The sequence below is a fragment of the Cloeon dipterum genome, chromosome X (genome assembly GCF_949628265.1).
Source record: "Cloeon dipterum chromosome X, ieCloDipt1.1, whole genome shotgun sequence".
NCBI classification, from domain to species: Eukaryota; Metazoa; Arthropoda; class Insecta; order Ephemeroptera; family Baetidae; genus Cloeon; species Cloeon dipterum.
The window spans coordinates 5,357,018-5,371,443 of record NC_088790.1 but is presented as its reverse complement, the minus strand read 5'-3'; the positions used below and the strand labels follow the sequence as shown (position 1 = coordinate 5,371,443).

Genomic DNA, 14,426 nt, shown 5'->3' with positions numbered 1-14,426 from the left:
AAATTACCAATTTAGACAGGGTCAGTATAGTTAACCAACTGAGTCCATCCCTCGAGAATAGGCGCAGTAAATAATATTAAGAAAGTGAAGAGATTAACGGGAACGTGTGCGCGCTTTCAAAGAAAGATCAGGGGAAACCAATACGCAGCTTCTCATAAAAGAGGTCTGCACGGGTTTTATTTCTTTGCAGAGAAAATATATAAATTATTAGGGCCGTGAATTTTCGAGATTTTTTGCTATAAAAAAATTGTCGGAAGATTGCTGTTTTTTTTGCTGCAATTCGATAGTGTTTGATAAAAGATGATAATTTACCAGAGGAAACGTTCCTGATATTTATGGTTCGCTAAGTAACTCCACACCTCCAATAAGAAAGAATGAATTCTAGATTTTTTTTAAATCCAATGGAAATGCGTATTTTTGGCTATTTCAATTTTGTGGAGTGCAAAACTGGCTGGTAAAATTTGAATAAATTTCCAAACGGTTTTTCCATGGTAATTGAAGATAAAAATATATTTTTAAGTTACAAAAAAGAGTTTTCATGGCTGTCCTGTGCAGGTCTTTCCTGGAACTGGCTCTTTGCTCAGTCTGCACATATAGCGTGCCGGCGGATCATGTTGTGCGCGCGGTAAATGAGATTATCAGCAGCGCGGAGAGGCAGGCGAGTGAGTTGTAGAGTTGCAAAGCCAACCAAAGAAGCAAAAGCGGCACGAACAAATGTTGTGCGCAAAGTTGTGCGGGTTGCTGCTGCTCGCCCGCCCGCCCGCTGTTTCCAAGATACATCCCGCCATACCGACCAGCAGAGGGAAATAATCGGGCATGGCGGGCCGCCGGGCGAGGGATGGCTGGCTGTTGGCTAATTGCATTTGTCAGCCAATTACTCGCAGGCTGATTCGATAAAAGTGTGACAGAGTGGCACGCTAATTAGGTTCACTCTCGAGATGTTTAAAAATATTATCACAGCTTTTCTGCAGAGTCAATTTTGCAATTTGCTTTGTGCAACAGAGAAATTTTCTTTTGACGCCGGAATAATATAATTATTAGGGCTTTTAGCAGGAGAGGATACATCGTCCATTTGTGGAATTTAGCAACAATTCATTCATCAGTACCGAGTATAACAGTTAAATTTTAGATTTCTTGAAAATGTAAATGGTTTGTCAGTGATTGTTCGCTTGATTCCAATTAATTCCTCTATCTCTTGTCGTGATCTTTCAAATGGTGCGCAAATCATGAAGTAAATTTCCCTTTTGGGGAAATTAAACCTGATTTTCAATAAGGAAACGGAGCTCACCACCTGATTATAGCATGCAAACCTTTTGGAGTCGACTTTCTCAGACATTTAAACGGCAACCTGGTGAAATGTAAGCCCGGTTCTATTTTTTAGGCAAAGAATTTATCACAGATCCACTTTTCTAAAAAGCACGAAGCAAACAGCATCGAGGTGGAAAAAAGGAGCAGATTGTGATTCGAGATACGCGCCAGCTTTTGCTGATGAAATGATCCAGGGCTCATCCCCGATTCCGGGCACGCCGCACCGAGTGGACTTTGAGCTAGAGTTTGGAAAACCTGCTGAATGATTGCTCCAGACTGGCCGTTAAAGTTGATTTCGCACGAGTTGTCTTTTCTACCCTTGGGGGAGGGTTGATCGGTACAATGGATACTCTTGATATAGAGAATAACAAATCGTGCTCTCAACCCAACCGCACCAAGCAACCCGAAAAATAACTGACGCAACTATTGGATTACATACAAAAAATCCCTTAAAAAAGGGGTGAATGGCAGACTTTATTTTCCAAATGAAAATCTAAATGGGCTAAACACAAAGGTTAAATGTATGAAACGACTAAATTTACACGAAGAAAAATCCTGTCCAGTCCGATTATACTGGTTTATTTTTGTTTACCACGTAAATACTACAATGCCCAAAACTACTCCTGGAAAAACAAGTAAAAGACAGGATCCCTATTTCCCATTTAAAATTTCTGAGTAAATCTATTTAAATTTAATGCCACGTAAAAGGTAAATTAATTAATATCACAAAGTTTTAGAAGAATATCAAAATAAGGTGTATATTTCCACTTTTGCTACAAAATTAAAATCCATCATATCTCCGTCTCTTCTTCCCAACATTCGAATACTTAGAAAAGAGTTTCATCTTTAACACATCTTTGTCAGTGGCTGCTTCCTGGCCAATTTCCTCAGGTAACTGGCTACTCTCAACCAGATATTCTTCCTGACTGGCAGACACAAGATCTTGAGAAAATATTTGCGAGTCAAACTCGTCAACGTCTTGAGATTCTTGAGTCATTCTTCTTGGAGTTTCACAAGTGTGTGACGGATTAGCGGCCAGCCAATCAGAAACCAAATCGATTTTAGCTGTCGACTCCACCACGCCGCCCAAGGCTTCAACCTTCTTTGTTTCCCAGTCTTGCTGCGAGTAAATTCCCCATTGCTCCAGAATTTTTGAATTTAGTGGATTCTCCACTCCCTCAAAAAGGTCCAGCTGCTTCAGCATGAACGGCAACTCGGGCCTAACTCCTGGCTCTTCCGTTCCTTGAGACGCATAAGGTTGGCTTACGTTGCAAGTCGTCACTAAAAATCAATAATATTCAGAAATTAGAAAAAAAGATTCAAATAGTACGATAAAAACGTTTAAAAAGAAAGAAATCGGGTAAAAATGGTAAATTCCATGCATATTTCTGGCATACAGCTGCAAAAATATAGAAAATTGTGTTCTACAAAATTCTTCATATTTTTTTTGTAAAAAATTGAAAAGGATTATCGTGAAATGTCTATGTATATAGATTTTACTAAATAAAATTAAACTCATCGAAAACTACAGGTTTGGCCGTAATTTTAAGCTAAAAAAAGGTAAAAAATGTAACAAAGCCTGATATATTCAACTGATCATTATTGGAAGAACTCTTTTATTGGTACAGGTCCAGGAAAATCCTGAATAAGTCTTAAATTTCAGGTAAATAATAATAATAAAACTAGTAAGGAAATACAAACCTTTTTGAGCAAGATCTGATGGATCGACGACAGCATGGCTCTTGGATTTGCTCGATGGGACTTTCCAGTCTAACTTCTCCACAGCATCGCTCCAGGAACTCATGACATTCTTTAAGTCAATATTTGGCTTTGCAGCATCATGAATGCCGTCCAGACTTTGAAAGAAAACATCTCCACACGCGTTCACCGAAAACACAGTTGGCTTCTTTGAGTCGGTGCAGCAAATCCCGATGCGACTCGACTGCAGTCTATTTTTCAAATTTGGCTTCAAGCAGCACCCGAGTTTGTTGGCTTCCAACAAGGTGTTATTTGCGCTGGGCAGAAGGAATGGCTGCACCCTGGAATAAAGTTAATTTTAATGAATTCTACATTTTTTTTACGAGCAAAACAAATTGAATGATGTGCCATACTTTAGCTAAACTTATGAACTTAAAAAAAATAATCCAATAGAACAGTTTTGAGAAAATCATGCTTGTAGCAGTTTTAAATTTTTTCTAACATCGTTTTTCTATGAGTCAAGCCATATTGTTATTGTTATTTTTGAGGGTTGCATAACTTACTGGTAAATAGGAGTCAATTTTCAAATTCTGGGAAAATAGGGACAATCTACCAAGGTTTTCTAGATACTTCATAAAAAAATTACCTGCTGATAGGTTCTTCTCCAATTGAATTCCACTCATTAGTGATGCCGACAATTTCCTTTTGACAACTCGAACAGAGCAGCAGCAACTCTCGATTTTCGGCATAGCAGCTCTGGCTAATGAAAACTGGAGGTGAAGAGAGGCAGTGACTCCAGCACTGCGCTGGCTGGTTTGGCTTTCTCAGATCCACGCTGAATAGGTTGTGCGTTGTGGCCACGTAAAGCATTTGAGCGTCAACGACACTACTGCAGCTCAGGGTAATTGCTTCGCATGGCATCAAATCGTTGAATAAGCTGACGTTGTTTCGAATGTCGAGAACCACTGTCGGTTTAGACTGAAAATGTTATTTTTTATTAAAAGTTATTACAATAGAATAAAAAAATGAGCAAAAATCAAGAAATTTGAGCTTGGAAAAAAGTGGAAAATTGACATTAGTGAAGCAAGTTTTTTTAATTTTGCAGTTAAATAGTTTTTCACGCTTTTCCTGTAAAGCTAAAATTCAAATGATATGATTTGCCACCCAAGGTGTTTGCTTGAGGAAAACTTTCTTCATATTCCCAACTGTTTAATTAATTTTTTAATTTTAATAAGTCTAAAAAACAATTGTTGAACAGGCAGTTTTTTCCGGACCCCAAATGGACACTTTTTTGTCAATTCTCCATAATATCTTCATATCCTTTATTTTAATTTCAGGAAAAGAGAACAATAGACCGAATAAACCTATTTTATGATTCTAAAACGATTTAAAAAAAATAAGCTTTCCGAAATCAATTTTTTTTCGTTTGATAATGATTTTAGACCCTCATGTCAAGCAAAAGATGATAAAATTAAATTGTAAGAGTCAAGTTTCTCTCAGATATATGATCAAGGTAAACTTCACAGTCATTAAAGAAGAAAATACCTCAGTGCGACGGTCAATCAAAACTGCTGAAGATTCGTCTGTGAAGAAAATTTCATCTTGCGAGTTGAGGCTGAAATGTGATTTGTTCCACTGCCACAGACGCATGATTTGGCCCCAGTTCTCAGCGTCATTAGTGTATATGGCCATTTCAGGAAGCTCCTGTTTCTTCGGAGTTTTGATGTTCATCACGCTCCTGCAATAGAAAGTTAATATCTTTCCTAAAATTCGTTTGGGTTTTACTCCGAATTCACATCATAGAGATTGAGGACCCTGCTGTTTGTGCAAGTCATGTATTCTGCACAATTCCACGGATTGAGCTCCACGCTGGTGAAGGTGTCGTTGCACAAGGCGGGGCTTTCGTGCACACTTTCTATCTTCAGGCTACTTTGGCGAGAACATTTGAAGAACTGGCAACACCTCTGCTGTCTGGTGACAATGAATGCTGAAATTTGAAGAAAAACTTTACCGAAAATTTGTTAAAAAAATCCTTTTTACCTTTACATGAAATACTCTCTAAATATGAGGAAAAAGCCTACTGAATTAAACAGTGTGTGGAATTTGTTACTGTTTTCTAATAAAAAAACAGCGATGGAAAACCAGATGGAAAATTGTGTATTGCATCTCACTCACCTTCATCTCCAAACTCTAAACTCTTGATCTGATAAATCTGACCTCCCAAGGACCGGAATTCACATTTCTGGTCTTTTTGAACGGAAAATCTAATTGGCAACGACTTCTTCCTCTTTAAAGGTGTGGCAGCTGTAACATAAAATTTAATCAACATATATTTAAACTAAAATTCACAAACCTAAACTACTGAGATCACTTGAGCCAGGTGAGAACAAGACATTTCTGCCTGCAATGGATGAGATCGACAAGGCACCTCCAGTTACATACCAATTGTACTCCTGAAATTGAGAATCATTAATTAAGAATTCTTATTGCTTAAATTAAAAACCCACGGCACAAAATGACGGATCAGGATCCAACTCCACAGCCTCGGCAAGGTAAACCATTTCCTTTGGCACCCGCACCATTTTTTCAGGACAGCTTTTTGTTTTTCTCAAAAGATCCAAAGTAGCTCTGGCTCCTATAAACAATATCAAAGTGGATTGAAACCAATTTAAATAAAATTAGGACCAAATAGCAGTAAAATTTAAGAATAATCAAAATTTCAAAAATAAATAAATAAATAAAATAAAAAATAAACGGTCTATCAATGATTTTTAGCTTCATTTCGATTTCTTTCATCGCGATCAATTCAGAAGATGAGCTGAATTTCCCTTCTGGAGAATTACATAATTATAATTTTCAAAATGCACAGTGTGCTTAGGGTGCAATCTTTGGAGCTGATTTTCTCAGAAATTTCCATGGAAGGTATAGGAAAACGTTAACTTTCAGAAAATTTGACTCCACTTTACCTGAAACCACTTACCCTTTTCATAGGCGTATTTGATGCTGACAAAAGGCTTGTACTGGTTCAGTCTATGGTATGCATATTTCTTCTTTTCAAGAAGGTCAAAAGTGGGGTCTCCGCCTCTCAACACTAACATTCAGATATTAATTACATAAACATTTTACCAAGTATGTATGTATGAATTACCTGTCAGCGGAGTGGCAGCAGTTGGAGCAAGAATTGGAACAGGAAAATCCGACTTGAATGGGAAAACTCCGAATCGGTTCATGTAATCCTCGACAGATGCTCCTTCCTCGAAAAAGTCCCCTTCAGGTTCAGTTGTGCTGCGATTGAGTTTGCCATAGGCGTGGTGAGGGTCTTCATCAAATGTTTTGGACGAAATGTATTCAGCCAAGTTGAAAATTGGTGCATTAGCGACTAATCTGTTCCGAGGTGGACCAGTTTCCTCTGACTCTTCAGAAACTTTAACTTTCTTGGTGGCCTGAGCATTGCTCGCCTGAGAATGATTTAAGTCATCTTCTGATGGTGGATTATAATCAGACTCGTATTCAGAGTTGTAGTGGCATGTTTCGACAAACTGCGAGGGCCAGAACATTGTCTTAATAATTCCTGTAATAACACAAACATAAATGAATGTAAGTCATCCTAAAACCACTTGAAATGAAGAATAGTACTTTTATGAACATTAAATGTCAAACGCCAAGCATGTCTTCCGGAATTGAATTCATTTTCTCAACAACAACAGCAGCAAGAAAAGCGAAAACAAGCAACCACTGCGTGTGCGAGGAGCGCGGTGCAAAAGTGGGCAGGGTTTGTTTACATTTATTCCAGTGTGACGTCAGGAGACTCGAGAGCTTCGAGAGCAAAGGCGCGAGGGGAAATTCTTTATTTTTTAGTACAAAGTCCAGAACAGGGCAAGACAATAAGGATTTTTTGGATTTTCCTTATTTGCAGAGTTCAGAGCTCTAATTCTTGACACCTCTTTTAATATTTCGACTATTTCAAATAATTTTTGGTTAAAATATTCACAAAACATTGATAGATTTTTCCGATTTTTCCCATACTTATATTTTATCAAATGAAATTAAGCTCGCTACACACCGAGTAAGCTGCATTTGATTTATCGTGACAAACTTGAGTGCTTCTATGCCTTCATTATATTTGTGTTCGAAACCAAAAAGGGGTAAAACTTTGAGCAGATAAATTTGAGTTGAGTGTGAGTGAAATGTTTTCCAACAGGAAATCACACTGAACTGCACAACATCCTACTACTTCCACTCGTTCCACTAGCGATGTGCGTCACATTGTTTTGAAAAACACAAAAAAACCAAGAGCATATATAGATGGAATGAAACCTGGTGGAGGAAGGTTGCAGAATGAAACGCAGCGCTCTAATTGCTATTTTTCTCTTAACAGCAATTTATTTTTACGTATGTATTTTAAAATTGTTATTTTCGTTATTTTAAAAATAGTAAATGAATAAATTTGTAAGGCTCTGGATGCTCGCAAAGACAACAGAAGGCTCAAAACAGCTATTTCGAAGCTTCATTTGTTGCTGAAAAAATTGCGAAGCAACGCGGGAATAGGAGAGTGTAAAGGGAATCTCGCTTCAGAAGGACCACCTCAAGGTGTTTACTCTAATTTTTTTAGTTAATAGACGGAGGAATGAAATTATAAAAACAGGGCAAAGCTGTGAAAATGTTTTGACAAATTCACCGAATCAACCAAGCTACAAGCAGTGTGTTGCCAAATGTCTTTTTCATACAAAACGTCCTGAAATCCCGAAAAATTATCTGCCTGTTTTCGATGCAGACTTCCGAAAGGAGCCAATAAATTGTAATTTACGGGTGAGAATGAACAATTTTTGATTTATAAATTTACTAATGGGAAATAAAGAAAAAACGACTTTCGAAGGAGTGCAAGAATAGAAGTAAGGACGAGAAATAAGTTAATTATTCAGTATTTCATCTTAAATTTAATCTGAATTCAATAGTTTTTGTTAATTTGGAGTCGATGGGACCATTTTGGATTCATCTTCCAGCAGGAAGCAGAAAAGTATGCAGTTAGAGTAAATAATTTCAAATAAAAACTGTGTTTTGCAGTATTCATGGTTTGCAGCAGAAAAATTCTGCAGATCAAAAGGTCTTGTTCTACCTGCGTTCGATTCCAAACTGAAAATGACTCAGCTGCTGCTGTATGTGAACTTACTTGGTATATACACAATTTGCAAAGTTTTCATTTCTGAAGTTTTATATATGTAAAAGTCGCTTCAAATCGAATCATGATCATGACGGCAAATTCCCCTTTCCGCGTTTGGGCAGGAGGGATGAGTGTCAACGACAGCAGCTACTTTTGGATTGACACTGGCGAGCAGATTGACCGAGATTATTTTTCTGGTCTGAATGCAGCAACTGGAAACAACCAGAAATGCATTTTTATTGAAATCATAGGGTATCTGAAGCCATATATTTGCATATAATTACGTTTCATTGGTGCAAATTACTCAGGGAAAACAGCGAGAATAGCACAAATTATACGTGGATGAAAGGAAACTGCGATTCAACCAACAGTTTCCTCTGTGAAGTTCCCAAGTTGTGCTTCTTTGAAAAATGCAAGACAAAATCTCAAATGAGGACACTCATGAGCAAGGAGAGGTTTATGGCGCAGTGCGTACCTAAATCCTGTCCGGTTTGCACAAAAGTTAGTTAGAAAATATTTATCTTTTAATCCAATTAATCGACAATTATCGACAAGAAATCATCCTTGGTGGATAAAAAAAGTTGGTTTATCTGTTCAAATACAATATAAGCTAAATTAGATGTGTTTTAGAGGCCATAACAGACAATATTGGAAGATTTTTTAATTTAAATGGAACACTCTATTTTGTCAGCGACATAATTGTATGAATTTCCATATTATTTCGCCGTTTTGGTCCAGAAATTATATAATTTTTTTTAATCAGATGGCCAACGATGCTGCTTTTTCATATTGCTGTAAAATTCAAATGGATTTGTGGTCTTTGAACTCACCAGCAGATGGGAAAGTTATTGCGGCAATGCTTCCTTTGCTAGGTTGAACATAAAGAAATGGCGATTCGGCCGTATGTAATTTTATTGAATAACCAGGATCTTATCCTAACCGGACATACATCCTTGTGAACGCAAGGGATGAGAAGTGCGATGAAAACTTCGTCTGGTGTGATACAAAAAAACGAATACTAGGAGCGGAATATGGTTGGATGGAGGACGAACCTGTTGATATATCGGGAAATGAGGTTTGCGTCAAATTTTCAATCTTGGACGGTCAACCTGTTGGGTTCTTGGATACACAATGTTCTGATAAGCAATACTTCATTTGTGAGGTAGTTTATGACGCTTATTAGACCGTCCATTTCTAAATTTTACTTTTGGTTTAGAGCCAGGAACCAACCGATATTGCCAAGTAATCTTTAAATTGGTTACTAGACCTAATTAAATACGAGTTTAATTTTTATATAGCACTTACAAGAAAATACAACGGATACCTCCAGTGTTTCAGATGAAAATCGAATGCAGAGAAAATAAGCGATGTGTTAAGGTATCAGTTTTACAGTCTAAAATTAATCCTTATTCAACACTTCTATTTTCCAAATTTTCAGCCTAGTAAAAAAATGATTCCTGACTGTAATAAATAATAAAGATTTTGGTTGTTTAACTCTATAGTAATCAATTCCATGTATCGCCTTCAGTAAAAGCTGGATTCGTTTTTCAAGATTTCAACAGAACTTATTTTTTTAGCAGCTTTCCGGTAGGCCCACAACAGGCTGAATAATTAAATTCGATATTTAAGAGTGATTTGCAACTTTTAGAAAATGTACTGGGATGCTTTTGAGCACTGCTGCTCCATGGGGATGCACATGGTTACAATTGACACAAGGGAGGAACTGTTGAATATTGAAAGCATTCATTACAGAAGTAAAACATTTTATCTTCAAAGAGTAAAAACACTAATTTAATGCACATTTGCAGATATAACTTTCAAGGAATTTATCAATCATAGGATTATGTTCATATCAACATTCTACACCACAAAAAATGGCAGTTTTTGGTGTTCGAATGACAAGCCTATTGACTTGAACTCAATACCTCTGTGTTTGAACGAGCCAGACAATGCCTTTCCTCCAGAAACTGTGATGAGCTTTTTCAGTTTGCGTTATGACACATGTATTGGAGATAGCAATGCATTGACACCATGGCACTACGTCTGTCAATCACCGTGAAAAGCTCTTCTGATATTAAGAGAATGGAGAGTTAAGACGAACTACAATAATACCATTTTATACTATTTAATCATTCATCATGGAGGATGGATTTGACTGAATAATTATTGCTAAATTAAGTCACTACAATAACTTCTTAATACTCTGATTCCAGTTGAAACTCGTTTTACATAGCATACTTACCGCATATTCAGCTATTCAGAAAATTAAGTTGGATATATATATTATATACTTCAACATTCTGAAACATTCTTTAACTGTAAACCTGAAATATTTTCTAAAAATTAGGAACGCTCTCAAATTTTCCAGGTAACCGTTAACATGTCTGAGAAAATTAGCTGAAAATACCAATCAAGTGGTGAACACAGCCCACCTTATTCAAAATCATGTTTTATTTCGCCAGGAATTAATAATTTACTTCATATGTAATAAATAAGTCTCAACCGCGTGATTTTTGGCGGCGTCTGATTGCTCAGCCCCGTCAAAACCCGCCAAATTGGTGTTTTAATTTTCAAGGCAATATAGAAAATATTTTATAAACAGGAAAAACTGGAATTTTTTAGAGCAGGAAAATTAAAATATTTTTTCATTTAATTATGGGACAATCGAGGAAAATGTGTGTTTTTTATCAGTTGGGACAGGAATGAAAAATCCTTCCCTGAATTTGCTCTATTAAAAAAACATCTAAAGCAGAATTTCTTTTACTTCTTTTACCTTGAAATTCATCAGGAAAACCATTCATAATCGGGGCCTACTTGATTTCCAAAGTTTAAAATTTTCCCCTTATAGCTGATCATTTCCAAAATTGTTACAAAGTAAAACGAACATTGTGTTTCTACTCGTTGATAAGATCAATAATGTATTATTCCAGTTAAGTTTCGGTTTATACATATTTCATGGAAGCTGCTTGCTCTCTTTAAGAGAAACTATATTTTTGGAAATGTTTAGTTAAGAATTATACTGCGTTAAAAAATTTGCTGAGCAAAATAATTCATAAGATAAAGTGTTTAAAAATTGCTTGATTATTTTCAAGCTATATTTTCATTTTAAACAAACTGGGGAAAACTCGCGCAGATAGCTGGGAGTTGCGTGTGTCAATATTTTTCTGACAGGAAATAATACTGGTCACTCGTTCCACTAGCAACGCATCCGTCACGCTTTTTAAAAATTCAATATAATTTTTTAATGAAACCTAGTGGAGAAGGAGTCAGGATGAAATGCAGAGCTCTACTTGTTATCTTCCTCTTAACAGCAAATAATTTTAGAGTAGATATCTATTAAAAACTGCTATAGAGTTTTCGTTTCAATGTAATGTTTTAGGCTCTGGATGCTCAAAAAGACAATAGAAAACTCAAAACAGCTATTTCGAAGCTTAAATTATTTTTAACAAAGCTGCGCAGCAACGCGGGAATAGGACAGTGCAAAAAGAATGCCGCTTCAGAAGGAGCAACTCAAGGTATTTATTTGAAATTTTTGGCCATCCTGTTTAAAATTTATGGAGAAATGAAATTTAAAACAGGGCAAAGCTGTGAAAATCTTTTGACGAATTCACCGAATCAACCAAGCTACAAGCAATGTGTTGCCAAATGTCTTTTTAATAGGCTACGACCTGAAATCCCGAAAAATGACCTGCCAGTTTTCGATGCAGACTTCCGAAAAGAGGCAATAAATTGTAATATACGGGTATTAAGAATGCAAAATGTTTGTTTTTAAATTAACTGATGCAAATTAAAGAAAAAACGACTTTCGATGGAGTGCAAGAATAGAAGTGAGGAGATATAAGTTAATTATAAATGTATCTAAACTTCGATCTTAATTCTAGTTCTAGTTGATTTGGAGTTAATGGGACCTTTTTGGATTCTTCTCCCAGGAAGCAGAAAAGTAAGCAGTTAAGAGTAAAGAACGTCAAATAAAAACTGTTTTGCAGAACTCATGGTTTGAAGCAGAAAAATTCTGCAGATCAAAAGGTCTCGTTCTGCTTGCGCTCGATTCAAAACTGAAAATAACTCAGCTGCTGCTGTTTGTCGACTCACTTGGTAAACCTACAAAAATTGCAGTTTTATTTCTGAAATTTGATGATATATTTAAAAGTCGCTTCAAATCGAATCATGATCATGACAGCAAATTCCCCTTTCCGCGTTTGGGCTGGAGGGATGAGTGTCAACGACAACAGCTACTTTTGGACTGACACTGGCGAGCAGATTGACCGAGATTATTTTTCTGGTCTGAACGCAGCAACTGGAAACAACCAGAAATGCATTTTTATTGAAATCAAAGGGTAACTGAAGCCATATATTTGCATATAATTACGTTTCATTGGTGCATATTACTCAGGGAAAATAGCGAGAATATCACAAATTATACGTGGAAACAAGGAGACTGCGATTCAACCAACAGGTTCATTTGTGAGGTTCCCAATTTGTGCTACTTTGAAAAATGCAAGACAAAATCTCAAATGAGGAGACTCATGAACAAGGAGAGGTTTATAACGCAGTGCATACCTAAATCATGTCCGGTATGCACAAAAGTGAGTCCAAAAATGTTTCCCTTTTAATTCATTTAACACAAATTAATTACAGCAATCATCTTTGGTGCTTAAAAAAAGTCGGTTAATTTATTCATTTATAAATGTGAGCTAAATTCAATGTGTTTTAGAGGCCATAGAAGATAATATAGGAAGATTTTTTAATTTAAATGGAATACTTTACTTTGCAAGCAATTTAATTGTATGGATGTTAATGACACGCAGTTTGGTCCTGAAAATATTTCTCATTATAATCCAGATGACCATGGACGCTGCTTTTTCTTATTGCTGCAAAATTCAAATGAATTTGTGGACTTGGAAATCACCAACGGATGGCTCACAAATGGTCCAAATTCTTCAATCGATAGGTTGGATTGCGGCATAGCAAAAGAAATGACAATATACGTAGCCGTAATTTTTTGGAATCAGGATACAACACTAACCGAACATCTGTTTTTGTGAACGCAAAGGATGAGAAATGTGATGAAAATTATGTTTGGTGTGATAAACAGAAGCGAGTACTTGGAGCAGAATATGGTTGGATTGAGGACGAACCTGTTGATATTTTCGGTAACGAAGTTTGCATTAAATTTTTGATCTTGAACGGTCGACCTGCTGGATTCTCGGACATACAATGCACCGCTAAACAATACTTTATTTGTGAGGTATAGTCTTGATTTCTTATTTTCTAAGCTTATTTTCTTTAATTTATTACAAATTTTGCTTTTTAGAGCCAGGAACCCACCAATATAGTCAAGTAAACTATGTATTTTAGAATTCGACCTAATTTGATACGTTTTTAACTCTTAGCACTTACCTAAAAGTGCAGAGGGATCCACCAGTGTTTGAGTTAAAAATTGAATGCAGAGAAAACAAGCGATGCGTAAAAGTAACAGTTATATTGAGTAAAAAACTAACATCCTCATTTAACAAACTTTCCCAATTTTTAGCCAAGTACCAAGATGATTCCTGACTGTGCGTAAAAATTTGATTGTTCAAGTGTAGTAATCAAGTCCCTGTATCCCCTTCAGTAAAAGCTGGATTCGTTTTTCAAGATTTCAACAGAACCTATTTTTATAGTAGCGTTCCGGTAGGCCAACACATGTCAAGAAAATCAATTTCGGGTTTTAAGATTGATTTCTAACTCTTAGAAAATGTACTGGGATGCTTTTGCGCACTGCTGCTCCATGGGAATGCACATGGCTACAATTGACACAAGGGAGGAACTGTTGAATATTGAAAGCATTCAATACAGAAGTAAAATAATATCTTCGATCAAGTAAAACCATTAATTTAAAACGCATGCACAATTGCAGATTTAACCTTCAAGGAATTTATCAATCGAAGGATTATGTTCATATCAACATTCTACACGACAAAAAATGGCAGTTTTTGGTGTTCGAATGACAAGCCTATTGACTTGAACTCAATACCTCTGTGTGTGAACGATCCAGACAATGCCTTTCCCCCAGAAACAGTGATTAGTTATTTCAATTTGCGTTCAGACACATGTTTGGGAGATAGCAATGCATTGACACCATGGCACTACGTCTGTCAATCACCTTGAAAAGCTCTTCTGATATTAAGAGAATGGAGAGTTAAGATGAACTACTACTTTTATGCAATTAAATCATTCATCAAGGAGGATGGATTTGACTGAATCATTGATATAATAT

General features: G+C 36.4%; 1 protein-coding gene and 6 long non-coding RNA genes across 7 annotated transcripts; 6 read left to right on the top strand and 1 right to left on the bottom strand.

The window, feature by feature from the left end:
- Window positions 1–2,045: 2,045 nt before the first annotated feature.
- On the bottom strand, window positions 2,046–6,772 carry LOC135946612 (uncharacterized). The gene is made up of 11 exons (XM_065494903.1): window positions 6,643–6,772; window positions 6,155–6,577; window positions 5,987–6,097; window positions 5,514–5,641; window positions 5,360–5,459; window positions 5,182–5,310; window positions 4,792–4,993; window positions 4,552–4,744; window positions 3,653–3,984; window positions 3,010–3,347; window positions 2,046–2,589 (listed from the first exon to the last, which is right to left on the bottom strand). The coding sequence occupies exons 2-11, from the start codon at window positions 6,561–6,563 to the stop codon at window positions 2,090–2,092; spliced, it is 2,442 nt and encodes an 813-aa protein (XP_065350975.1). The 5' UTR covers window positions 6,564–6,577; window positions 6,643–6,772; the 3' UTR covers window positions 2,046–2,089.
- Window positions 6,773–7,679: 907 nt separating this feature from the next.
- On the top strand, window positions 7,680–8,179 carry LOC135945246 (uncharacterized). Its single transcript, XR_010575417.1, has 4 exons — window positions 7,680–7,815; window positions 7,865–7,898; window positions 7,962–8,023; window positions 8,071–8,179. It is a non-coding gene; the product is annotated as an uncharacterized LOC135945246 (long non-coding RNA).
- A 1,302-nt stretch (window positions 8,180–9,481) lies between these two features.
- LOC135947175 (uncharacterized) lies at window positions 9,482–10,274 on the top strand. The gene is made up of 5 exons (XR_010575598.1): window positions 9,482–9,544; window positions 9,606–9,630; window positions 9,696–9,754; window positions 9,816–9,921; window positions 9,976–10,274. It is a non-coding gene; the product is annotated as an uncharacterized LOC135947175 (long non-coding RNA).
- A 1,128-nt stretch (window positions 10,275–11,402) lies between these two features.
- LOC135944966 (uncharacterized) lies at window positions 11,403–11,903 on the top strand. Its single transcript, XR_010575384.1, has 3 exons — window positions 11,403–11,492; window positions 11,547–11,682; window positions 11,746–11,903. It is a non-coding gene; the product is annotated as an uncharacterized LOC135944966 (long non-coding RNA).
- Window positions 11,904–11,924: 21 nt separating this feature from the next.
- Window positions 11,925–12,262, top strand: LOC135944965 (uncharacterized). The gene is made up of 3 exons (XR_010575383.1): window positions 11,925–11,994; window positions 12,049–12,107; window positions 12,154–12,262. It is a non-coding gene; the product is annotated as an uncharacterized LOC135944965 (long non-coding RNA).
- Window positions 12,263–12,805: 543 nt separating this feature from the next.
- LOC135947471 (uncharacterized) lies at window positions 12,806–13,187 on the top strand. The gene is made up of 3 exons (XR_010575629.1): window positions 12,806–12,830; window positions 12,882–12,952; window positions 13,010–13,187. It is a non-coding gene; the product is annotated as an uncharacterized LOC135947471 (long non-coding RNA).
- Window positions 13,188–13,488: 301 nt separating this feature from the next.
- LOC135947157 (uncharacterized) lies at window positions 13,489–14,394 on the top strand. Its single transcript, XR_010575597.1, has 5 exons — window positions 13,489–13,639; window positions 13,701–13,725; window positions 13,782–13,840; window positions 13,902–14,007; window positions 14,067–14,394. It is a non-coding gene; the product is annotated as an uncharacterized LOC135947157 (long non-coding RNA).
- Window positions 14,395–14,426: the final 32 nt, after the last annotated feature.

Excerpts from the sequence above, each read along its gene's own strand:
- LOC135946612 (XM_065494903.1), bottom strand. The coding sequence starts at position 6,563 with ATGTTCTGGCCCTCGCAGTTTGTCGAAACATGCCACTACAACTCTGAA. Across the intron at positions 5,311-5,359 it reads AAGTGATCTCAGTAGTTTAG|CTGCCACACCTTTAAAGAGG; the intron begins GTTTGTGAATTT and ends TTTATGTTACAG. Across the intron at positions 4,745-4,791 it reads CTCTATGATGTGAATTCGGA|GAGCGTGATGAACATCAAAA; the intron begins GTAAAACCCAAA and ends TTTCTATTGCAG.